The 23,566-nt window shown below is 42.9% G+C and overlaps 5 protein-coding genes across 12 annotated transcripts; 2 read left to right on the top strand and 3 right to left on the bottom strand.

The window, feature by feature from the left end:
* Nucleotides 1-2,661: 2,661 nt before the first annotated feature.
* Nucleotides 2,662-4,705, top strand: LOC130517584 (protein phosphatase 1 regulatory subunit 3C-B-like). The gene is made up of 3 exons (XM_057019562.1): nucleotides 2,662-2,808; nucleotides 3,262-3,585; nucleotides 3,668-4,705. Exons 2-3 carry the CDS (start codon nucleotides 3,572-3,574, stop codon nucleotides 4,566-4,568), a joined length of 915 nt encoding a protein of 304 aa, XP_056875542.1. The 5' UTR covers nucleotides 2,662-2,808; nucleotides 3,262-3,571; the 3' UTR covers nucleotides 4,569-4,705.
* Nucleotides 4,706-7,316: 2,611 nt separating this feature from the next.
* Nucleotides 7,317-8,234, bottom strand: LOC130517184 (phospholipase A2-like). Its single transcript, XM_057018895.1, has 4 exons — nucleotides 8,078-8,234; nucleotides 7,846-7,993; nucleotides 7,634-7,767; nucleotides 7,317-7,528 (listed from the first exon to the last, which is right to left on the bottom strand). Exons 1-4 carry the CDS (start codon nucleotides 8,181-8,183, stop codon nucleotides 7,410-7,412), a joined length of 507 nt encoding a protein of 168 aa, XP_056874875.1. The 5' UTR covers nucleotides 8,184-8,234; the 3' UTR covers nucleotides 7,317-7,409.
* Nucleotides 8,235-9,658: 1,424 nt separating this feature from the next.
* Nucleotides 9,659-15,115, bottom strand: prkab1a (protein kinase, AMP-activated, beta 1 non-catalytic subunit, a). Of its 3 annotated transcripts, XM_057018915.1 has the most exons (9): nucleotides 14,875-14,975; nucleotides 13,960-14,060; nucleotides 13,330-13,512; nucleotides 13,090-13,259; nucleotides 12,897-12,990; nucleotides 12,410-12,524; nucleotides 12,180-12,313; nucleotides 11,210-11,278; nucleotides 9,659-10,528 (listed from the first exon to the last, which is right to left on the bottom strand). In XM_057018915.1, exons 3-9 carry the CDS (start codon nucleotides 13,477-13,479, stop codon nucleotides 10,451-10,453), a joined length of 810 nt encoding a protein of 269 aa, XP_056874895.1. In that variant the 5' UTR covers nucleotides 13,480-13,512; nucleotides 13,960-14,060; nucleotides 14,875-14,975; the 3' UTR covers nucleotides 9,659-10,450. The 3 variants fall into 3 exon arrangements, with proteins under 3 accessions (XP_056874895.1, XP_056874894.1, XP_056874896.1); XM_057018914.1 differs by lacking the exon at nucleotides 13,960-14,060 and having other exon boundaries at nucleotides 14,875-15,115; XM_057018916.1 differs by lacking the exon at nucleotides 14,875-14,975 and having other exon boundaries at nucleotides 13,960-14,469.
* On the top strand, nucleotides 14,488-18,515 carry capslb (calcyphosine-like b). Of its 5 annotated transcripts, none has more exons than XM_057018917.1 (6): nucleotides 14,488-14,976; nucleotides 16,220-16,358; nucleotides 17,305-17,482; nucleotides 17,566-17,775; nucleotides 17,853-17,969; nucleotides 18,310-18,515. In XM_057018917.1, exons 1-5 carry the CDS (start codon nucleotides 14,970-14,972, stop codon nucleotides 17,952-17,954), a joined length of 636 nt encoding a protein of 211 aa, XP_056874897.1. In that variant the 5' UTR covers nucleotides 14,488-14,969; the 3' UTR covers nucleotides 17,955-17,969; nucleotides 18,310-18,515. The 5 variants fall into 5 exon arrangements, with proteins under 5 accessions (XP_056874897.1, XP_056874898.1, XP_056874901.1 ...); XM_057018921.1 differs by lacking the exon at nucleotides 14,488-14,976 and adding an exon at nucleotides 15,207-15,348; XM_057018919.1 differs by lacking the exon at nucleotides 14,488-14,976 and adding an exon at nucleotides 15,256-15,424.
* il7r (interleukin 7 receptor) lies at nucleotides 18,516-22,885 on the bottom strand. Of its 2 annotated transcripts, none has more exons than XM_057018912.1 (8): nucleotides 22,643-22,885; nucleotides 21,137-21,269; nucleotides 20,910-21,061; nucleotides 20,581-20,732; nucleotides 20,305-20,494; nucleotides 20,122-20,224; nucleotides 19,957-20,029; nucleotides 18,516-19,784 (listed from the first exon to the last, which is right to left on the bottom strand). In XM_057018912.1, the coding sequence occupies exons 1-8, from the start codon at nucleotides 22,749-22,751 to the stop codon at nucleotides 19,383-19,385; spliced, it is 1,314 nt and encodes a 437-aa protein (XP_056874892.1). In that variant the 5' UTR covers nucleotides 22,752-22,885; the 3' UTR covers nucleotides 18,516-19,382. The 2 variants fall into 2 exon arrangements, with proteins under 2 accessions (XP_056874892.1, XP_056874893.1); XM_057018913.1 differs by having other exon boundaries at nucleotides 20,326-20,494.
* Nucleotides 22,886-23,566: the final 681 nt, after the last annotated feature.

The raw sequence follows: 23,566 nt of genomic DNA, 5'->3' as shown, positions 1-23,566 counted from the left end.
CTTCTTTATTTTCTGTGTTCTGAAGAATCAGAACATACAGCTGATGTTATTTTATTAAGTTATAAGGGTACAGTTAGGAATTACTCAATACCTTTATTCAAAATGAAACTGAGATTGCTAACAACATACTGTAGCTGTACTTAACTGTTCCCTTATCACTTCTAGTCACTTTTTCTGTTGGCATCCTGCATACTTGGTTGAGCAATGCTGGAAATTTGGTGGGGACTGGGCCATGGGAATACTGGTGGTGAGCCAAGCTGTGCTACGAAATCACACAAGCAGGTAGCAAACATCCCAGCTAGTAAATGAAACTCAACATGAAGACAAGGATGTAGAAATGTTAAATAAATGAGCATATATGGCACATGTTAATGGGTTATGCCTCACCACAGTTCCCCATGCAGAGGAAGAAGGAATAACAAGTCTCACTTACAGGAGTGAATCAGCTGAACAAGTTTGTGAAGCTTCACATGACAGGAAGTCTGTGTCTGTAGTTGTACAGATAATAATCTGATAATTGTGCCTGTCAGGATACATAATGGTGAGCATATTAGAAGCTTGACATGTTACATTTACCTACACTGGAAGCACTGCAGAGGTATTAACATTTACTGTTGCAGCTGTGCATTCTGGGATTGATCCTGAAAGTCCGGCATCTACTGTATGTACGGACTGCAGGGCCATCCCATCAGCAAGGTTCACAGTGAGGCTCGAAAAGTGCCGCGGGCCAGTGCGCTTTCCTCAGGCGCGAGCACATCAGACGTTAAATCACGCAGGCCAGATAAGAGGAAATAAATATTAAATGAAGCAATAAATACAGCCATAAATATGAAGCTTCTGGTGATGATGGAAGATCCTCTGATGGTTCTTGGGTGCTCATCGGTCAATAACGCACTTTAATTCCTTCCTTTCTTTCAGCTGATTAAGCCCAGTGCGATGATTACCGCCTTCATGAGCAAAGAGTTTTGCATATCAACTACTGAAACGCCTTTCAGGGCATGCAAATCAGTGGCTAATTCATTTTGTCGCTAGCACAAACAAGCTAACCCCAGACCTCTCCCCCTTGGATTAGAACAAACAGCTCTCTGCGCGCCTCAGACACACATTAGTGGCAATTAGTGAAGGCGAGTTCACGGGTCGGACAGACTGCGCGGCTGCTGGGAAGACCGCTGTACCACTCAACGGCCAATAAACACACAGTTCACATCCACTTGGGTTCACATGTGGATGACAAAGCGCCGATTGAGAAGGACAGACAGACGACTGGGGCAGCTGCTATAAAAGCTCCTGATTAATGGTGCAAACTGAATGAGTCTACCTGAGCTCAGGCTTTATAGCTTAATGGGTTTAGCAGCACTTTCTCTGACACTAAATCATGCAAACATGTGATTCATCCATATGGAAGCACGAATAAAATAGTTTAGACATTGTGACACACACACTCTAGATTCTAGACATGAGCTCACAAAATATGTTCTTCAAATAGGAGGAGACTGACGGCATAAAAGTGAAGATCACCCGAGAGCACCAGACGTGTCTGAGGGCAAAAGAATCCCCATTCATCATCTATTTCGGTTTCATGTCCAGACTTGAAGTTCAGCTCAAACAATAATAAAGATGTGGGAAGAATGTGTTGCAAACTCAGTGACCATTCCAGAGACCAGTAATGCAGGCCACCGAGAGAACTAGGACCAACCTAAAAGCGTTAAAAGCCGGAGTTGCCTGAGTTGCCTGAGTTGCCTGAGTTGCCTGAGTTGCCAGAGGGTTCGGGGCAGAGGTTTCTTTGGTCTGGTGAAAACATAATATGGCCACGGGCTCAGAAACAATGCTCTTGAGAAATCAAGCAGTGTGAAACTGAGACATGATACTGAGAGCGTGAACAGCTTCTGTGCTAAAAAGAAAGTCAATGTAAATATAATGTTATTGATTTTTAGGACTGAGTGATGTTTGGCATTCCGGACTGTCAGTGAAGGCAGCACTTTTCTCACTAGACATCGTTGGATTGAGTCATACTCATGATGTAAATTCCCTTTTAAACTTTTATAAAACACATTCTTGCCACAAGGATAGTGTTGCTCTGCTGAAGCTCAGCCTGTCTAAAACATGGAATTATTTAACATGACTTGAGGCCTTGCAGCATAATACAATTCAAATATGAAAGGTATTATTAATAAATGGATTGACATAGAAGTCTCTTCATTTTAGTCTAAGTTTTGATGATATTATTTTCACCCTTCTCTACTTCCTGGCTGCTTTTCTCCCTGCATCAACCCACTTCTCCACCTCTGCCATGAGCCCGGTCCTGCTCAAGGTTTCCTCCCGTGAAAAGTGACTTTCAGGGGGTCTCTTTCAGAGAAGCACCTACTGAAAATCTTTGATTGCAACAGAAGCTGTATAGATACAGTTGAATTGAATTTCTCTTTCCCAGGTTCACAGGCGTGTGCACGTGTGCAGTTGCAGTTAATGACTTTCCGCCTCACGTGTAATAATGACAAGTACACACTGGCAGAGCTACTCAGAGGTAAGACTCTTTCACTTTTCTTCTAACAGGATTTGACAATATCTCAATTCACCATCTTTCCTGTATGTTCCAGCAGTTTCCAGTAAGGCCTTGCAGGCTGCAGCTTGTGTTTAACTGGCACCACCGCACTTCCTGGTTGTCCTTGAAAGGTTTGCATGCTTTGAAAAGTCTGGAATAATACAAATCTGGGGAAAACCTCCATGAACCAGACGCCTGCGAGAGCTGAGCGACCTCCATGAGGGATGAGGCAGATCAGCCGAACCAGATCGCAGGGATAGTGGCATCAGGTGTGCATAGAGCCTTACTCATTGTTTAAATATGTGACCTCACCCAGGAGTGTCTGGATCGGTGGAATGTCAGACGGTTCCCATGCTAATATTTACAGTTGCGTGTGACCTGTGTTGCCCTAAGATCACAGTTAATTATGTGGGGTTAAAAAGGTCCGCCCATAATCAAGCAACTTTCTTTTTGCCATGTCAACAAATTAGCTGGTGCACTTTTGATGTTTGAGCATTGCTGAGCTTCTGAAAGCTCAATTCTCAAAAGATTCTCTTATGCTCTTGAACGATCCTTGCATTAAAACTGTACATCCAAGAGAAATTTTATTGTTAACATTAAATAATGCGAAATATGCTGTTTATTGTATGGTATATGATTTTATATATGAAATAAATGCATAATAACTCATTGTTGGTATTGTCTTGGATAAACAGTACTCATACTTAATTTAATTTGTCTAGGTTGGAATGCCTGCTGACTCACAGAGACGTTTTGGACTATTTGGAGCCTGAAAGAGGAAGCTTCCTCCTCATTGGCTGCCCTCCGCCCACCTGAAACCGTTGCGTCGCGTTCAGCCTCCTCTGCAAAGGCAACACATAAGAGTTAAAGAGCGCGCAGGGACACAGCAGAATCATCCCGCTCAATCCCTCGTCCTTCTGGCGCTGTTTTTTTTTTTTTTTTTGCATTTCCAAGCAAGGACGTGTTACAGGCATGCTGAAGGGTTTTGTTTGAGACTGAATTCTGCTCCATCCAATAGGTTTCTGCTGGGAAATGAGTTGTCCAAGGTCGGCTTTTGTTCGCTACGATGCTCACAGTGGAAACTGGCTAGAACAGCCATAAAACTCTATCATTTTTCCACTTTTGCAGGGTTCTCCATGCTTTCGGGGGTCACTCGCAGCCCGTCGTGACACCAGTTGACCTCTCCATGTGCCTGAGCCTCAGTCGACGTCAGTCACTCTACCAGCTGGTGTCCCCGCCTGCTCCGAACGCCACGCAGCACAAGCCAAACGAGGGTCTTCACTCCTTATTTTCCCCTCTTGCGCCTCCTTCTAACGTGCCCTTGAGGCCAAGGAGCTGTTTCCGCAGGATCGGACTCGGACTCAGCAAGAAGCGCGTGATGTTTGCAGACACTAAGGGATTGGCTCTCGCCGCCGTGCATGTGTTTACCCCTGAGTCCGCTTCCTTCGACTCTCGTTTGATGAAGACCCCCGCTGACACACATGTTCTCCACACACTCCCACAGGATCAGCAGTCAACCTCAAACAAGCAGCAGCACTACAGATTAAGGGTGGGTCTTGCTCAGCCATTTTTGGACTTTAAGGCATACCTTGCACATCAGGAAATGCCCATCCAGCTGGAAAGCTGTGACATTTCTGAGAACTCATTGATTGGGAAAGTGTGTGTCTCCCACGATAGTGTTAAAAAGACCGTGTGGATCCGGTTGACCTTTGACTCTTGGCGGAGCTATCGCGACTTTCCCTGCATGTTCCTGCTGCAGCAACCTCCCGCCGTAGACGTTTACGCGTTCGACTTGTGTTTGCCAAAGAACATCGACCCAAAAGAGAGGGCAGAGTTCTTTGTGTTCTGCACAGCTGGACCTGGTTCAACGCCTCAGTGGGACAACAACAGGGGTAAAAACTATAGTGTGCACCTGGTCAAAGATGGATCACATGTGAGACAAAGCCAGGTTAACCTGTGGCGCCGGACATCTTTAAAGCAACGGCCCCCATTATGGCCTTCCTCTGAGCTCCAAAATCTTTATATATAAATCCATTTATTAAGAAATTCAAAATAAAGTTGAGGATTGTCAGATAAATATTGGTTTTATCCTTGAAGTCTGTGCAAAAATGTATTTTTTTCCCTTCATTGATTGTACAATATTTAATATACCTATGCTTCAATTATGATGTTTGACATTCATTTCAATTATATTAGTATGAGTATAAATCTTATTTTTAGCCATTTTAGTTAAGAGTAGATGTTCATAAATGATGGAGCAAACTTGGGCCTCACCTGTGGTCATGAGCATTGCACCTTTTAGTATTTTATCCTTTTGCATTCGGCCAAACCAGCTTCACCCGTGATGGGTTTGACACACACATCCGGTACACTGTTGACCTGTCATGCATCCGACATCTAATTGTAATAGAACAATGCTTGTTTTTAATACAAGTATTTTGTTATAACCTTAGCCCTGTGATGATGTCAGTGTTAATGTTTTCTTTACCAAAGTTAAAGAAACTTTTAAGTCACTCCACAAATACACGCAATCAAATTAGGATCAAGTGGTAGCTCCGTCTGTTGGGGACTGAGAGGGGTCTTGGTTCAAGCCCCAGTGCAAACATAGGATGTGTTCTGGTAGTAGGGGAAGGTGCCAGATCACTTTTAGGGCACTGCCGAGATACCCTTGAGCAAGGTACCGAACCCACAAACGCTCCCTGCAATGAACTGCCGACTCGTCCAGGACCCAGGACCCTGTATACCCTCCCTGTGGCCTCAAAAGGGATAAAACAGTTCAGAAGACAAGATGAGACAAATTAGGGTACATTTAATGCCAAATAACTTAACGTTCATAGCTCCGCTCAGTGAGTGTCCTTGAAATGAATTGAGCATATAACTATACAGCAAAAAGGGACTTCAGGTAATTTCAGTTCGTTATTGTTTCTTTTACCCGAACTGAAGATACAACGGCTGCAAAAGGAGGGTGTGAACATGAGTCATGATTTCATTCCTGAAACCTTGTGAGCGTCTACACAGACGTGACACATTGCGAGTGCAGAAACAGGCATACGTGACTGAAGCCGACAGTGAGAAGGTGAGAGCCTGCCTGCTGGGGACACTCCCCTGCATGCAACAAATGCTCCCGGTTGAGGTCGTTGCAAGTGAGATATGCAGGGTTGGAGTTCTATGAGCAGAGTCACTCCCGTCTTCCCCCTCGTTTCGCTCCTCCGTCATCGACCCCTGAATTTCTGTTTGGATTTCTCCCAACATGTGAGCCATCAACATGTGTAACCACTATACTCACCTTAGCCAAAGGGAATAACTCTCCCCATTCCAGTTTTGGCAGAAGCACATGGGCAACAGATCGCCACCATCGCAAGATTTATGCCTCTGTTTTCATCCCAGATGAAACAAAGTAGTTTTGCGCAATGGAAAATTAATTATGCCTTATCCATAACAAAGCCGTGTAAACACACTTGCAGTTCTGGAGGACGAGGAGGAGACTTAACAACAAGTTTGACTGGAAACAAAGAGAAATCGTTCTCATGATGGCAACCGGTCTTGTCGTGTGGGTCGATTCTGGTGGGTTCTTGCTTGGTTTCAGAGTTTTGAAAATGAAAAGTTTTTGGGGGGGTTCCTTCTGCAACTGGCAAAAAAAACCGAGCTTAGATCCAGCTGTCCCAGCCCGACCACCGCTCCACAATTAAGCAGCATTTGCTATCTTGTCATCAGGCGTGCTCAGGAAGACCTCAAACCTTGGCCTCTTTAAAGGGTTTTATCGCTGCGATTATTTTCGGTTCAGGCGCTGCTCAGATGGGTGTCTGAAGGTGAGACTGCAAACGAAACACATGCACCTTTGAACATAATAAGGCTGTAAGCAGTGTATGTGCAAGACGGCGCAGGTGCTACTTCCTCCCCGTGCAAGTCACAGCGTGCAACACAGCGGACGTCTGAGCCCGATTGATTTTTGAACTTTATGATGAGTTCCGCTCCTTCAGCTCAGGGGTGTATTTTGAGCTGAGAAAAATACACAGTCTGCATGATGTAGAGCATTTGGGGGACAAAAAGAGGTTTAAGAAAGGACTAGGACGCTGGGGTTTGCAGTACTTTATGTTTTATATAAGCATTGAGGACAGCTGCAGTAAACTCCAAACTGTGTAAGACGTTTCCTCTCTGCCTCTGTCATTTTCCCTTTATTTCCCCCAGTCACAGCTGACTGATGGCGAGCAGCCAGTGACCATCTGCTGGTGCTCATAGTGTTGATGTTTACAGTGGCCCGAGGAGTGATCCGGCAAGGCGCAGCTGTGATCGCGGGCTGAGCTGCTGGGGGCGAAGGTGGCCGGATGAAATATGCTCCACTGCAGCAGTCCCATTTGTTTTATTCTGTTGTCAAATCGTCTCAAATGCCTTGCTCCCTCTCTGGCGCGCGCGTGCATGTGTGTGTGTGTGTGTTTCTTTGTATTCCTGCACACTGAGCACAAAGATACACATTCTACTGGCAAATTCAGGACACTTTTGGAAGTGGGACCATGTTGGCTATTACCCCCACAACTTGAAAGGGCTTTTTAAGGGTTTGGAAATTGTGTGTGTGTGTGTGTGTGTGTGTGTGTGTGTGTGTGTGTGTGTGTGTGTGTGTGTGCATTGTGCGTTGTGCATTTAGCAAAAAAGCAATCTAGGTTTTTGCAGATTTAATATGTAAATACGCCAACAAAAGTGAACAATTTAAATGAGTTCAATTAAATGAGACAAACTGAATTATACAAAGGATAAATTACTGAGTATAAGGCGATTAAAATCAAGGATGCCACAACTTTATTGGTACTGTCACAACAGGCGCAAGCACACGTCCAATAGAATTGTACATATGCAGCGATGGATGTGGGGATGTTTACTGGCAGTTCTCGCTGGGCAGGTGCTCGTGTTCGGGAATCCATGGTGACCTGCCAAAGCATTCTGCCGCCTTGCGGTCGCACTCGCAGATGAACATCTCGCATGCATTGTTCTTGCCTGGAGAGGATAAACGCCACCATCACAAACGCCAACACCATCGAGCTTGTCAGCCCCTCCGTCTGTGTCGAAATGCCAAATCTGAACCATTGGAGATATACTCACTGCCACAGGTGACCTTCTTGTTAGCCTCATCGCAGCTGTAGTCGTAAAGTTCGGTGTAGGGGTTGTCCAGGATGGGCCAGCACTCGGGATGCTGCATGGCATCGCTGTAACACTGGTCGTGCACTTGGCAGCACCTAAACAGTCATTACACCACACCTTTGAGACAGGCTGCACAGCTGCACAACCAGGAATCTCCGCACTGAAGTACTGACCTGTCCAGATCATCCACAGGCGTGCCGGAGCCTCCGTATCCGCAGTAGCAGCCATAGTCGGCGTAGTCGAAGACGGGCCAGCTGTCAGGCTTCACACACAAGATCATCTTCCTGAACTGGTGGAGGGCCAGGTAGTCCAGCGACTGACCTGAAAGCAGGGAAAGAAGCAGCTGGAGTCAGAAAGATGCACTTCTTTAAGGGATGTTTCCCGAATTTGGGATGTTTCCCTCACCGACGGAGAGGCTTGCAGCCACGAGGAACACAATCTGGAGGGTATTCATCCTGGGGAATGTCAGGAGGCAGTGCCCACTGCCCACCTCAACATCTTTATATATCATGTGTGGAACTTTGGTACGGCACTGTCAGCTGTTCACACTACACGTCTTCACACACGCTCCAAAGTGCACACGCACTCTCCGTGAACTCACCTGTACCTGGAGCTTCGGTTCTGCGGAGATTATGGTGACCTTGAGGAACAGAGGGGCTGAAAACATAACAAAAAAAACGACCTTGGACGTAAATCTGTATGTTCTGCGTCTTCAGAAGATGCAGAGAAAACAGCGGTGTATCCCGGCAACAGAGATCGGTATCACGCCTTCTAATCTGCCAGGCGATAGGACTAATACCCCTGACGCAAAAATGGATAAGGACACCTTTTGAGTCTCACCGTAGCAGAAGATGAGCACAGTGCAGATTAGATTAGATGAGATTCAGCTTTATTGGCGTTGCACTGCAGCAGCAGATGGGAACGGAATGCAAGGTCAATTATGACACTTAGAGTATGCAACAAAATGCTGTTTTTATCAAATAATCATCAAAGTTGACTCATTTACTGCCAGGATTCAGAAAAATATTTGTTCTTTAATATCCTTACGCCATGCTAACCTCATTATTTTAATAACGCAAGCCTTCATTTTGTTTGTATATTGTCTAAAGATTTATTTATGAGGGTCTTAATGCTTTGTTTCTCCCTCATAAAGTCAGGCAAGCAGCTGCATCAATAATATGTAGCCATTATTTCTTTAAGCGACTTAAAAAAGAAGGTTCTTTTTCTTCACATTTCTCTTTATCCCAGTAGTTGCATTTAATACTCGCCACCTGGAACTCTTTTACACCCTGTCATCGCTACCGAATCGAACAATAGAGCAATAACACATCCCAGGTGTCACCAGCCCTAGCCGCCATTTTATGCGCAAACATGGTATGTTCTGTTTATTCTCTTGACAATCGTACACCCTTGTGCCAGAGTAACCCTGCGAGCAATGGTCGAACCCAAACCAGTAATCTGATAGATCTCGCCACACGTCCAGACATGTGTGAAACTCAGGAAGTCACATAAATTGAAGACAGTTCCAGGAAGTGTGAAGTGGGATAAAGAAGTCCTGATTTGTGATTTTTAGACACAAATAAGATGTTTTGAATTGGGTTAGGGGAAAGGACTCATAAAATAGAGCAATATGTCCCATTTAATGCGCTTCATCTAAACTGCAAACATAATTCAATCAAATAATGAATCAAATAATGGTGTTGATTGCAGAATAAATAAAGCATGTAAGCTTTTGCCACCATTAAGCAGGAAAAATAATTGTGCAACTGATAGGGCCGATGTTGGTGTTTAGAGTTGGTCCATCTTGATTGAGCTGGTTCAGTACCGATCGTCCCCCTGGTGGGAGCTTGGGTCATTGTGCCTGCAGAAGTGTTCAGTGCTTTAATATTCTTTGATTGAATTGATCATTCAAGAGAATAAACTGGACCTTTGTTTGTGCTCCGGGTCGGTTTTCCTGATAGGGGTACAGACGACATGAACAGCATGTGGATGAACAACGTTGATCTTTAATACAAATGACTCTTGATATGGAAAATATGCACAAAGGGTTCAACCATAAACTGATATAAGATCATAACGTCAGTCAAAGTCCAGCATTTTCATATTACCGACCTTTATCATTAAAAGGTAAACATGTTTGCAGAGGAGATTGCTGCTCTCTGCAACATAAACCACAAAAAAACAGTTTAATCCTACAAACTCTGTGTCAGGAGACTATAAATAAAATATTAAATAAGATTAAATTAGAGTTATTTTATGTGTTTCTTCACACAGTGACAGATAAATTACTCAATTTAGTGCAAACTAAAGTGAAGCAGTTTCTACATTTATACATAACCTAAACCAAAAAGATCAAAGTGGAATGGTCGCGATCAACAGTACTATGTTTAAACGACACAAAAGTGGTCACTAAATACATTAGAGGTTTGTATTGTTATGTTTAAATAAGATGTTTAAAGCCTAGAAATAAACAGTGGAGAACTATAGCAGTGCATGTTTCCTTCCTGGCCGTCTGTATTCTCCTCTATGGCAACTTTGCTTTCTCACTGATACTTTTCCATCATTCCCAGCCATTTAGATCTGTATGGATCAGCTCTCTGTGAATAAGAAAAGCTACTAACTGGTGAATAAATAAGGGCAGACCAAGGGAATAAGTTGTGCTAGTTCCTAGTTTGCCTTTATCTTCTCATCCAGGTGATTAAGAGTCCCGACAGTCACAGATGGACCTCCCGAGCACCTGAACTTGTCTGTCGATTCTCTGGTATAAAAAAAATCCTTTCAGATGGGTTTATACAGCAAAGTGGTGACATATTTCTTCTTGTACCGATGGGTCGCGCTGAGCACCATCACTCCATCCTGAGGGAAACAGAGAACAGAACAAGAGGAAGTTGAGAACAGCGCTATGGTGTTAACAGCCCAATTTCTCAGCCTCATCTTTATACATATAAACAATAAACTTTGTTTCAAACAGTGGAGGTTCACAGAAACCGACTTTGAACACAAAGTCTGAGTTGGTAGTCAAAATATGTTAAGTCCACTTTAGAAGGATGCTTTATTTTGCACACCATCTAATGTATTTACTGTATGTGACCCTGTGAGCCCCACATTTAAACCCCAAAATGCAGCCTAGCAATGTTGACGTGGATATTAATCAAGAGAAAAACAGTCCAGACTTGCACCTCTCACACCTGCCCAGCCACTTTGATATGGGTTAATTTTTTCCCTACTTTTCTACCAGATTTAGTCCCTCTTTGTGTATATTGCTATATATGTTTGTTCTTCCTGATACTGCTTTGGAAAGGGGGAAATAACCTCTCCTTCAACTCCCATATTGGTGGAGCATTATCATTGTGACACACACTTCAGGTCCTGTTTGCTCACAGCTGTTTTGCTTCACACTGTCTATTATTAGGAATGCTATTACAGAAAGATTAGTCACCGCCAGAGATTTTTCCCCACCCGCCCACAGCGGTTAAAACAGGTAAAACAAACAGAAAGCTATCCTTCTGATATGTTTGACTTGGCTTGATAGCTTACCTTAATGGAGAGGGCATACAGGTGGTTCAGCATCACGTGGTTGGGCTCTGGGAGCAACGCAGGGTCACACTGGACACAAAATGAAACCAGGTCATGACCATTTTTGTGTTTATGCATTGATTTTTGCCACCTAGAGGCTTATTGCAGCGCAAGTGTCATCCATGAAATACACTCACCGGCCATTTTATTAGGTCCACCTGATAAAAACACTTAACACAAATCACATGGCCACAACTCACACACTATGTGTTTACGTATGTGGAGCTGAGAAAATATCCAGTGAGCAGCAGCATGTGGACAAAAAGGCCTTTTTGATGTGAGATGTGAGAGGAAAATGGGCAGACTGGTTCAGATGATAGAAGGCAACAGTAACTCAAATAACCTCTCGTTACAACCGCAGGATGAAGAACGGCATCGCTGAGCACACAACACGTGGAATGTGCAACATGTGGGGGGTGTTTTGTTGGCACATTGTGGGCCCCATAAAACCAACTGGACATTATCTAAATGCTGTAGCCTTCCTGAGTACTGTTGGTGACCATGGCCGACCCTTTATGACCACAGTGGACCAGCCTCTGATGGCTACTTCCCCCAGGATAATGCACCTTATCACAAAGCTCAGATCATCTCAACTGGTTTCTGGAACATGAAAATGAGATCACTGTACTCCAGTGGCCTCCACAGTCACCAGATCTTAATCCAATAGATCACCTTTGGGATCTGGTGTAATGGGAGATTCACATCATGGATACGCAGCTGACAAACCTGCAGCTTCTGTATGGAGCTATCACGATACCATGGAGCCAATTCTCTGAGGAATGTTTCCAACACCTTGGTGCCAGTATGTCAGGAAGAATTAATACACTTCTGAAGGCAAAATAAACTCTTTCACTAGCAAGATGGACCTGATAAAGTGGGCGGCGAGTTTATATTTGCAGACAAAATAAAGAGGATAAATAGAGAAACTTACAGATATTCCAGTGTCTTTGTTGAGGATGACCTGTAACAGATGAGGTGGGAGTATGGGTGGTGATTTGAACTTCTCCTCCTGTTTAGGAACATAGGCCTCCTGGTGATACGGCCCAGGGGGAGAGCTGGAGAGGTCTGATAAGATAAAGGAGAAGAAATCCAAGCGTGGGTGGCACAGTGCGTACGAGACAAACTAATATAATCGCAATCTTACACTGGTCTGACACTCACCTGACACGTCGGAGCATTTCTGCGAGTCAACCATGAGAGCATCGAACACCTCAAAGTCAGTTTTCTTCACCTGGATGATGTTATTGACCGTCCCCATTTGACTGGTCACAACTGGCTGTGGGGGCAACACAAAAACAGTCATCAAATGTCAGATTTCATAATTAGCTCCTTTCAGTTTATACACATCTATACAAACATAACATAATCATTGCATTTTAAGGGGTGGGTGGGAAGACAAACATGACAATACCACATATCTGACACATATCTGTCTGAACATTTCTGCATGAGTGACAGGTTTCCAACTGCAGCTGTGAATAACAATGAAGCCAGCAACAGACATAATCCCACGCTATTTGGGGTTCGTTCATGGATTTACTGAGACCTGCCTAGAAGCAGCTACCACTTCTAAAACCAACATACAGGGAAACTGGGTTATAATATCACACCTGTCTTCAGAATCACGAGTATGAGGATATGAGCTGACCTCTGCAGGATCGTGGGTCCACTGGCCGTCCACATAAAACTTGTACTGATGCTCCCCTTCAGGTAGATCAACAATGGCCACAAAGGTGTTCTGACTATAATAAATGGCATAAGAAAGGCTCACATGAGTGGAGTGAATTCCTTCAACTGTTAAATAACCTTAAATTTTAATTTTTTTTAAGAAGGCTCTGAACCTTCTGATCAGGGGAATCTTGTTGGCCCAGTTATTGAAGGATCCAGAGAGATAAACCTCCTTGCACTCTCCAGTCCAACGAAAGACCGTTGGTCGGTCTAACATTGGTGCCTTTTCATCGGCTTCCAAGTCTTGCTGCCATTCCAGGAACTCTTCTTTTCCCAGAGGAGCCTGACACAAACAGAACATTCTTACTTCGTTATATACAAAAATTAGTAACATTCATTTTACATCATTTTACCTTTATGTCATCACTGTGAAAAATATCTGCATCCTCAGGACTGTCCATAAGGATTTTAGGCCTCTCGCCCTCCTTTGTTCCTCGGCTGTCTCGTCGTTGGGCCTTCTCCCCATGACCAATAGCAGCCCTCTCACTGCTGGTGTTCCCCATGATTTAGCTCTCTTGTAGGCTGGTACAAGGTTTCTGTAAGAGAACAGCAAAAATGATGTTCTAAACTTGGAAGAACATTTGCCTAAACTCATACATTTGGGTCAGGTATTCGTGTGACAAGACCTTTTCATACATGTGATCATATTTATGATACTAAAAAAACAATAAGTTAATGCATGAAAATCAAACTGATCCTTATTTCTTTTTACTGGGGACTCAAATAATTACATTACTCAAGCAGTGCATTAAATAAATCCACAGTTTGAATCTTAAAACCCACTTTTAAAAAAATCACCAGCACATTATGATATAACAGGTTAAAGTAGTATGTGAGAAATGTATTATGTATTGAAAATGTATAAGTAATCATGTTAATTTTAAATACTTCACTAGCAACAGCATATATAAATGTGTGTGTGTGTATGTGTGTGTGTGTGTGTGTGTGTGTGTGTGTGTGTGTGCGTGTGTGTATATGTTTACATTTTGTGTTTGGGTCTGTAGCTCCGCCCTCTGCCATCAACCAATCAGGAAGTCAGTAGCGGTTTGGCATCCAGGTTGCCGTTTCAGACATTTTCTACAGTCTAATAACGTTATGCATGTTCATATAAGTTGTTTTGAAAAACGGCGAATTAACATTGCTAACATTGGCAACGTATTATTAAAGCTAGCCTTTTGGGCATAAATCTGAAACACTGTGGAAAAGGTTCCAACATTACCACAGCTCTATGGCAATATGAAATGTAATTAAGACGGAACATTGGTCAAATGTGTTCTTGCTGGATCTGGCATACAACCTGGCAACCTCTACTCTGCGGATGAGGCGGAGGGATACCAGTCGTTTGATTGTGCTTGCAGTACCAGGTGTGGCCACATGCTTACATACTGCTCCTTTCATGAATCACCTATTTATAATATTTATATCTGCTGCATGCGCATCTGTGGTTGGCAGAATTCATGTTTTATGTAATAAATACAGCTGTATCAACACACACACTGCACGAAGTGATATTACTACCATAAAAGTGACAGTCAATGTTTAGGTCAACACTCTGTTAACATAACGTATGAGGTAGTGTCTTCCCAATGCTAAGATAACGGGTTGTCGTGGTAGGATTAACACACTTTTAAAAATATAAATGCAAACTCTAAAAATACGAGAGCCGTGATTTCATCAGTACAACGCTCTTAATGACGCTGTCAAACCAGTGTTAATTTAGCTAAAACAGCGTTACAGTGTAGAGCAATAAAGCTAATGTTAGCAGCAGCTAGTAGCAATGTTGTGCAGCCGCCGGGCTACTGGCCCCGCAGGGATAGATTATTACTATGTATGGGAAAAACGATTTAAACAATCGACGTCCAGTATAACGAGATAAAAGGGTTGCATTTTTTTTCTACCTCAAATGTTGGCGTCTATCTCCTACCCCATGAATGACTGTACTCCGAGGGGGTGAAAAACAACGTTGATAAACAAACCAGCCCCCTTTTCACACATGCGCAGTAAGTTTTCCTTTGCTTGCGAAATTGCCATTTTCTTAAACAATTTTTTATTTTATTTTCAGTCAATACAAGGTAATCTATTAATGGAATCTCTAGAAATGTTATCCCTTATAATCCAAGAGTATTCGAGCCAACACTAGCTGTAATTCCATTATGTCAACACCAGATGGGAGCAGTAGTCAAAGTGGAGCGTTGAATGGAAAAAGCGTTCGTCGGAGTTACAGTTAATCGTAAATGAATACACGAAAAACGCTGAAATTACAATAACCGACTTGCTAATTAAAATACCCCGGAGGAGTTGAGGAGCTAGCTCGGTGAAGTCCTTCTGAGAGCTGAACAGCCAATCACAACAAAGAATCTGGTGTCTCCACGGTAACCGCGGATCGTCTGTTGTCAAACTTCCTGGTTGTTATTATCTATTATCTAAGATAAAGACTTTAAAGTGTCGGTGAGTGGCAATAAGATCGTTTATTATATAATATACTCCATGAATGATTCTTAGTTATATAGTTGTTATATTAGTTGGTTTTTGTTCTCTAAGATCTCCAGCTTCCACGAGCTTTTAGATTACCTGTGCGAACACCTGAGGCAAGAAATAACCTAGAAATAACCTAAATTCCGCTTTAACCATGGAGAATTGAACCGAAGAAAGGTCCGCAATTATTGATGTTGTTCAACATACATGAATGTACTGTAGTCAACTTTAATATTATATTATTGCTAGTTTAAATATGTTGTAGTGCTGGATTCATAAATTGCTGGTGTTAAAGGGGGGAAGTGTTGTCCTTTGTAATTATGTATGTTAAAATATCTGTTTATTGTGTGGTTATGATTTGCATTCTTATGAAGTTCACATGTTTTCAAATTACCTCACCATCAAAATGCTTAATTTCTCCTAATGGTGGATATCATGCACCATCTTGAATTTATGGATTAACAGTGACCTCAGTTTAAGAATTTGGAAGATTTCAATTATTTCCAGCATGAGCACCCTCAACTATAGCACTGATGAGCTGTTTTTGCTAAATTAGTCTTTATTTTACGTATTACTCTGACATATAAGTAGCTCCATCACATAGAGCATGTGACATTTAAGTCCCATACTTAAAAAATATTATTATACACTCAGAATTCTGCATTACAAAATCTATTTCCTGAACTAATAAGATATGATTTTGTTGAAAGTTTCAGTAATGTTAATACAGTCCTATTATTGACAAAACCTTTTCTCTGTGGTGGTCAGTGATGGCAGGGACCGCAAGACACGACCGGGAAATGGCAACCAATGCCCAGCGTCGCTTGTCGGAGTGCACTGACCCAGTAGAGCGACTCCGTCTGCAGTGTCTGCTCCGAGGTTCGTCTGGTATCAAAGGTCTGAGCAGGTGAGGGCTCCACTCCCCCTCCAGGGTTCCTCACATCAAAGAGCTTCAGCATCCATGTGCAACAGCCCCCTTCAAAGGGTGATAATGTCATTAAGTAACAAATGAAATGTGCCTATTACAGGGTACAGACAGAAACCCCCACACATGATCCCTGACGTCACCTCAGTTCTAACTTGGAACAATCAGCTGTAAGATCTGATCTGAGTCTGACATCACATGAAGAAACCTTGCTACGAATTACACCATCAATGAACTGTTGATTCTTTATGGTGTTTTTTGTTTTAATGTTGACAGTTGTGCACTGACTTTATGATCTTCCTCTTGTGACTAAACTGTGCATTGTGCAGCACAGCAGTGGCAGGATGTTGCCATGTGTGCCGCTTCCTTGTCTCATAATTGGGTTGTTGCTGATTTTGCGGCTTTTGTTTGTTGATGCTGGGCTGGAAGCTGTTTTTCTCGTCAACCACAACCGCAGATTGTGTAACTCCATCGATACTTTAGAGATGGTATTTGACTATTTTTTCGATTCTGTGGCTTTTACGGCAGAGTACTTTAATTTTAGAATGCATTACTGTTCACTAGCACTATGCATGTTATTAACACATGTTCAATAATGGTGATCAATGATCAATAATAACACATTTATGATAAACATCAATACACTGTTCAATGTCTTTCATTTAAATATTTGTGTCAAATACAGGAATATGAATCTTAATCATGTTTTTGTGTCATATCTTGTGTCATAAAGGGCATATTAGAGTGATATATTTTCTATAGTGTGCCTAGAATTATATTTAATATCCTGCAGGCCCTCAAAGCACAGAAGGGCTCAGCTGTATTTTAGTAATATTTATATTTAATATTTATGATGAGCTGGGCTGACACTAAGATGCTAAAATGGCATCAAAATCAAACTGTGGCTGATTGTTTGTTTATTCTCCAGAACTTTCAAAATAATGGATGATGACAACAACCGCGCTCTGGACCTGAAGGAGTTTCTGAAGGGTCTGAACGATTACGGCATCCCCATTGATAAACAAGAGGCCACGGCCGTTTTCCAGCATTTCGACCGCGATGGAAGCGGGGCCATCGACTTTGACGAGTTCCTCATCGCTCTGAGGGTGAGCGCTCGCCCACTCGCTGCTCTGGTCACCCCGACGCTGGTGTTTGTGCGTCTGACTGTCTCATTGTTGTCCGTGTGCAGCCGCAGATGTCTAAAGCCAGGAAGGAGGTGGTGATGCAAGCCTTCCGGAAGCTGGATAAGACAGGTGACGGTGTGATCACCATCGAAGACTTGAGGGGAGTATACAACGCCAAGTACCACCCAAAGTACCAGAACGGCGAGTGGAGTGAGGATCAAGTCTTCAGGACCTTCTTGGACAGCTTCGACTGTCCGTACGACAAAGACGGAAAGGTAACCGGCGCCCAGCGTTCCGCCTGATCGTCTTATTGTCGTCTCTGAACACCAGTTGATGCTGTCGCTCCCTGAAGGTGACCCAAGAGGAATTTCTGAACTATTACGCTGGTGTGAGCGCATCCATCGATACTGACGTCTACTTTATTGTGATGATGCGAAACGCCTGGAAGCTGTGAATAAGCGTCTTTCTGGTAAACAAGCTCGGCAAACTTAGAAGCCAAAAGAAGCCTGCATCTGGTGTGGTTTCCATGGAAAAATGAAGCCGTAATTGGACTAGAACAACCGTACAATATGCAGATTTCATTAGGACAGTAGTCTGGTGGTGGCTAATGTTTCTCTGGCTTCATACGTAGCGGGTTGATGGCCTCTTTCACATTCTACAAATAAACTTTTAGGGTTCTTCTGTCACACCTACTTTCCGATTTGCAGAAATCATCTGTTTTCTGATAATCCTTCCCTTTTTTCTCCAATTTTCACCTCACAATAATACTGCTAAATTGCTCATTCGTTCTCATTTCCTGTCTTCCCCAGGTGACCAAAGAGGAGTTTGTCAACTATTATTGCGGGGTCAGTGCCTCTATTGACAGCGATGTGTACTTTATTATCATGATGAAGCACGCCTGGAAGCTCTGAAGGACACAAACTGTTCACCAACTATTAATATAACATTTGTCCTGTTATTGTATGCTTTGACATTCGCATCTGTTAATTGGGTTTAATTAAAACACGACATGGCATTTTTGTAGGCACTTGTTTTGACTTTTTATGGTTATATGAAATACAGCATCCTCGGCTCAAAATAAAAAAACAGTTTTAAAGAATTACACATAGTTATGCTCAAATAGCAGAACCATTCTGTTCAGTACAGAGGTGGAACGCAATGTTAGGCTAAGCATTGAAAGCAGCATACATTCTTTGGAACTCGTTCAGCTGTTGCTGTGAGGTTCAAGTCTTGTGTCTCGTATATCATAATGCTGAACTGCGGTGTCTCGTCAAGCAGAAACAGACGGTTTGGGTTGCTGTAGTAACGTGCCACTGCGCCACATGCGAAGGCATTTGCAGTGGTTGAGTGCTGCTGTTCTGTGGAGGAACATGGACTGGGCATTTACTGCTGAGCCTGGCAGCCAGACTCTTGTTTCTGTTAAACGCTTGGAGCAGCAGTTTATATATATAGATATATAGATATAGGAGCCATGTTTCTTGTACAATTTGGTGGTTATTTAGACAGGTATGGTATTTTTTTGTGCAGCTTAAAGGCCTTCTGGGGACACCTGATTCCTCTGGAACTCTGTTTAGGGGTTCATCTGGGATGTCATTTGGGATCGTCATTAGTTCTGCGCTCAGTAGTCGTCTATGGGGGAAGTAAGGGGTTTTGTCATTTAATATCATTTATGGTCTTTTATGGTAAAAAATATATATTTATAAGGAAAGATTAAGATACATTCTGGTTGACTGATATAAGTTGCATAACAGACTTTGTTATGTAAGTAAACTTTGCACTTCTGCCTGCAGACTTTCACTGTTAGTCATAAATCTGTCCCCAGTGCAGCCATTTAAAGGTTCTGTCCTCCAGGTTAGAGCATTCAAAAAATGGTCTTTGACCCTCACTCTTTCTGCACAGACTTGTTAATCTGATAGAAACTGGACATTGTGACATAAGCCTCCTCCTGCTTGCCAGTGCCAAAAACACTCTTCTTTTCCTCACTGTCACACACTGGCTGAAGCATCCCAGGTAGCTCAACAGGCAGGCGAGCGGCGCTCTGGAGGCTGTCCTCTTCCTCAAAAGAGCTCCTGCTCAGCAGCCCAGAGAGTGCCAGGTCTTCTGTGCTGACACTGTTGGCGCTCCCGGAGCAGTCGGAGCTCTGTGAAGAGCAGGGAAAGCAGGACCGATCCTTGTCAGCAGCAACCAGAGGTTCTGATTTGTCATCTGGCCCCACATCCGTTTCCTGAATGGAGTAAACTTTGAGGACGCTGAATACGTCAGGTTTGACATTCAATAAAAGACCCTGCAAATGAAAAAATAAGAGTTAATGTATGGTCATGCTCTGTGAAAGTACTGTCACACCTCATTGCTTTCAATAGAGCTCAAGTTGTAACAGTTATGGCCTCTAGAGGACACCATCAGTGGGGACAAACATGCACAAAGAATCTTTTTAAAGAGAAGATACTGGGACATACTGTGTTTGGGTTGCAGCTCTGCACGAGTGTGCCTTTAGGATGAGGGATGGTGGGCCACATGTAGGTAAAAATCCTGCAAAAGAAAGAGATATGAGGTTGGGACAAAGGTTGTCTTTGTCCCAAGCAAGTTGGTGTTTTGAGATTAGATGGGCAGAGACGTCGCACTTGTTTCTCCAGGATAAAATGACGCTGGATGTCACCACCAAAATAAGTGCAAAGCAAACGATGAGTGGGTATGTCTCCCACAGGTTTGTGATTGGGATTTTTCCTGAGGGAAAAGATAAATCTTAAATAAATAATCTTTAATATATGTTGTTAATAAATGTTATTATCCTAATATCTGATCACCTGCATAGTTGATTGACTCACTTTTACCCGCGGGAGTGGAGAAGTTGTATGGTTTGCTCCACTCGCTCCAAGTCCCCTGTAGGTATTTTTGTGGTATTGACCGCACTTTGACTTGATACATTGTGTTTTTTTTCAGGTGAGCCTCACCGATCTTCAACACAATCTTGTCTAACAATGAAATGTTTTGAATCTACAATCAAACAATGAGAGAAATCTGGTGAATACCCTTCAGAGGACCATATAACAAATGAAGCAGCAGCGATTTCTTTGTGCTACCATGTGTTGGGTGGCGCTCCAGATGAACAGCTGGAAAAGTTGTTTCTCTGTTGTCAGGTAATCTTTCTCATAAGGAGTCCGGACGTGGATGACAGCCTCGTAAGGCTCCCGGTGAATGGTGACGTTCCACACCTGAGGACTTCTGGGTTTGACTGCAGAGAACAACAATCACAGGTCAACAAAGAGGTGCCAAAGCAGAGCAGCCAGGAGGACAACAGAGCATCTGGAGTGAAATTAGAGAGGAAATAAAACATGCGTCACAGGCAAGACTCCGGAAGTCTTTCTGGAAAACACTGGAATCCGAGTCTGAGCTCACAGCTGGGATTTACCTATCTTCTTGAGGTCAATCTCCTTTGTCGTGGTGCGTCCGCTCTTGAGTCCCAAGGTCACATTGATATTGATGATAGGACTGAGGTCATTAAGGTTGAGCGTGTTGCCGGAACTATTCAAGCATTTTACCTCCTTGGTCAGTTCGAAGTAGCTGTGGACGAAGGAGCAGAGCGTCACTGGCCGATTCGTCCAAGACTGCACATGAGCGTAGCGTCGAATGCCTCACCATGCTTTCATTTCCTCTATGGAGTCATCCTCCACGTCTTCATCATCCTCACTGTCGTTGTCATCTGTCACCACGTTACAGGTCAGGGTGGATGTGCCTGTCGTGATGTGAGAGGTGCAGCTGGTCCTGGGGGCTGAACAAAAGTACATGTTTTTTATACGTTTCATTTATTGCTGATTTTATAATTTGGCTTCAGATGAGCTGTATGACATTAGTTATTTATACATTTATTTTGCATAACTGCATGTTGTGGTCAGCGTCCTGTGGGCCGTGGGTCACAATTGGCACACCACACTATAACCACAGGTCTTTGGAAGAATCATTTGACACCAGCAAGTGCCACCTTCATATGCAAATATCAGTCATTTCCCAAAATTCCCCATACTCCCGATGCGCACAGATGCCACAGTCGGGGAATGACACTGTAATTAGTTTTTTTTAGAAAAAGTTTTGAAAAAAGCATTATGTTGCCAAAATCCTTCAAAATAATGAATATAAATAAATGAAAGCTCTTTCATGAATTTGATGTTCTGTCTTCAGCAATATATGTGAATGGGTTGCCTTTCTTTATGCGTAATGTGCATCTTTGGAAATAACTTGAGTTTACAGATGAGTGTACAGGCAATGAGTCGGCAGAAGAAGCAGAAACAAAAGTGATGACTGGAGAAGCCATAGCAACTGGTTTCAGTAACAGTAACACTCGCAGTGCGTCGATCTTGGGTGTTGGTTGACAATCATCTCAACAAAGACACTGAGATAACAATTTTTGGTCTGAGTAGGTTGTGTTGAAATCTAATCTCATAGTAGCAATGATAGCCTTAATTATGCCAACTAATAATACTAAACGGTGATGTAACACATTCAGTGCCAATTATATCATATAAATCTGAGTTCAGAGAAAAAGAAACGTTTATCATCAGTTAAGTAACTAAGCACCAGAATTGACAGTGTATAAATCCATTTATTGAGCATAGACATTGTTTATCTTCAACTTTTCTCATGACACTTGCCAAAAGATTCTAACATCTTTAATATTTGTAAATTATTGAAAAGGCTTTAACAAATGCCAAATTAAATCCAAGGGAACAGCGCCCTCTGTCGGAAAGGCTGTGGTTCGACAGAAAGATCTTATTTCATGCATGTCTCTATGAAGACGATTGATAAATATCCGAAAGGCTGTGAATTAACAAATCGAGCCCTTTTGTGGTTCAACATTGATTGACATTTGTTGTTAAGACCCCTTAATGACTGTTGAAACAGCAAGGTTAACATAATGTGAATTGTGTTTATGTTAAAATACAAGAAATCCAAACTGATTTATCTACATTATCACATGAAAAGATGCTATGATCTTATTTTTAAATGTATCAGTTCAAAATTGAACATGATTTGTTGAGCACCTGAAGAATTTACAATCCCTAACATTTATAATTCGCTCAGTATGGAGCCGAATGTGGCATTTGTGTTTAACCCCAGCGCTGCACGTCTCCTAAAATAGCTTCTCACCTATTTCTTCATCTCCACTCTGAGCCTGCGTTAGGGTTGACATCATGATGATTGTCATCATCGTCATCAGCAGCAGCAGCGGTGCAGTGGTCCTGCAGCTGGACAGCATCTCCTCACAGTCTCATCACAGCCACGTCCTTAATACACTCAACCCTCTGCACCGGCTCACCAGCTGAGAATGCTTCTCAACAGCCGGCCCACAGAGAGGAAGAAGGAGTTTACAGAGGAGAAGGAGGAGGTGCTCCTCACAGGAAGTCCTGTAAATCAGAAAACAGAGAGTTCGATGTGTTGATGCTTGAACCCATTTGAGACTGCAAAGAAGAGAAAACAAAAGCCCTGCAGATGATCTAAGCAAAAAGACTGAAGTATGAAAATCTCCCCAACTAGTTAAAACATTGAGATGGTTGCAGAACAATGGATGCTGAATAAAAGGGTCATTTTAATACTAATGGGGAAAAAGCCTAAATCTATTATCTTCAGGATGTTGTTGCCAAGAAGAGCCTTAGCGTGTTGCTGTTCACTGTCCATTAGCTCAGACTAAGAGGACATCTAGAGCTCAGCGCTCCAAGTGAGCAGGAGAACTTTGAGCAGCAAAATAAAAATGTGTTGGAGTGGAAAGTGTCAAAGCGATGAGCGTTGCTGCTTCTGCAGCTCTGTGGCTGCTTTTGTTCAACCTACTTTAGTGGTTTTTAGCTCCTTCCCATCTGGGTCGCTGTCTGCAGCTACAGAGCTAATCGGTGGTGGCCAAAGCATGACTTTTTTCTCTCTCTCTCTCCTACAAGAACTGTTGGCGTAGGAACTTTTTTTTCTTTCGGTGCATCAAAGGTGCAGCTCCAGCTCCAGCAGACAAAAAGAGACGTGCGCCTCGTCGTGTCAGTCACACAGCAACCGTGAAGCAGAACCTCAAGCCTGCAAACCACTTCC

Source organism: Takifugu flavidus, chromosome 20 (assembly GCF_003711565.1).
Source record: "Takifugu flavidus isolate HTHZ2018 chromosome 20, ASM371156v2, whole genome shotgun sequence".
NCBI classification, from domain to species: Eukaryota; Metazoa; Chordata; class Actinopteri; order Tetraodontiformes; family Tetraodontidae; genus Takifugu; species Takifugu flavidus.
The sequence above is the reverse complement of the archived record's forward strand: the minus strand, read 5'-3'. Positions and strand labels throughout refer to the sequence as shown.

Excerpts from the sequence above, each read along its gene's own strand:
- il7r (XM_057018912.1), bottom strand. The coding sequence starts at position 22,751 with ATGCTGTCCAGCTGCAGGACCACTGCACCGCTGCTGCTGCTGATGACG. Across the intron at positions 21,062-21,136 it reads ATAGAGGAAATGAAAGCATG|CTACTTCGAACTGACCAAGG; the intron begins GTGAGGCATTCG and ends CTTCGTCCACAG. Across the intron at positions 20,225-20,304 it reads TGAGTCAATCAACTATGCAG|GAAAAATCCCAATCACAAAC; the intron begins GTGATCAGATAT and ends CTTTTCCCTCAG.
- LOC130517184 (XM_057018895.1), bottom strand. The coding sequence starts at position 8,183 with ATGATATATAAAGATGTTGAGGTGGGCAGTGGGCACTGCCTCCTGACA. Across the intron at positions 7,994-8,077 it reads GGCTGCAAGCCTCTCCGTCG|GTCAGTCGCTGGACTACCTG; the intron begins GTGAGGGAAACA and ends CCCTGCTTTCAG. Across the intron at positions 7,529-7,633 it reads CAAGAAGGTCACCTGTGGCA|GCAAGAACAATGCATGCGAG; the intron begins GTGAGTATATCT and ends TATCCTCTCCAG.
- capslb (XM_057018918.1), top strand. Across the intron at positions 16,359-17,304 it reads GGTATCAAAGGTCTGAGCAG|AACTTTCAAAATAATGGATG; the intron begins GTGAGGGCTCCA and ends TTTATTCTCCAG. Across the intron at positions 17,483-17,565 it reads AGTTCCTCATCGCTCTGAGG|CCGCAGATGTCTAAAGCCAG; the intron begins GTGAGCGCTCGC and ends GTCCGTGTGCAG.
- prkab1a (XM_057018914.1), bottom strand. The coding sequence starts at position 13,479 with ATGGGGAACACCAGCAGTGAGAGGGCTGCTATTGGTCATGGGGAGAAG. Across the intron at positions 12,991-13,089 it reads AAGATTCCCCTGATCAGAAG|TCAGAACACCTTTGTGGCCA; the intron begins GTTCAGAGCCTT and ends CATTTATTATAG. Across the intron at positions 11,279-12,179 it reads ACAAAGACACTGGAATATCT|TGTGACCCTGCGTTGCTCCC; the intron begins GTAAGTTTCTCT and ends TTTTGTGTCCAG.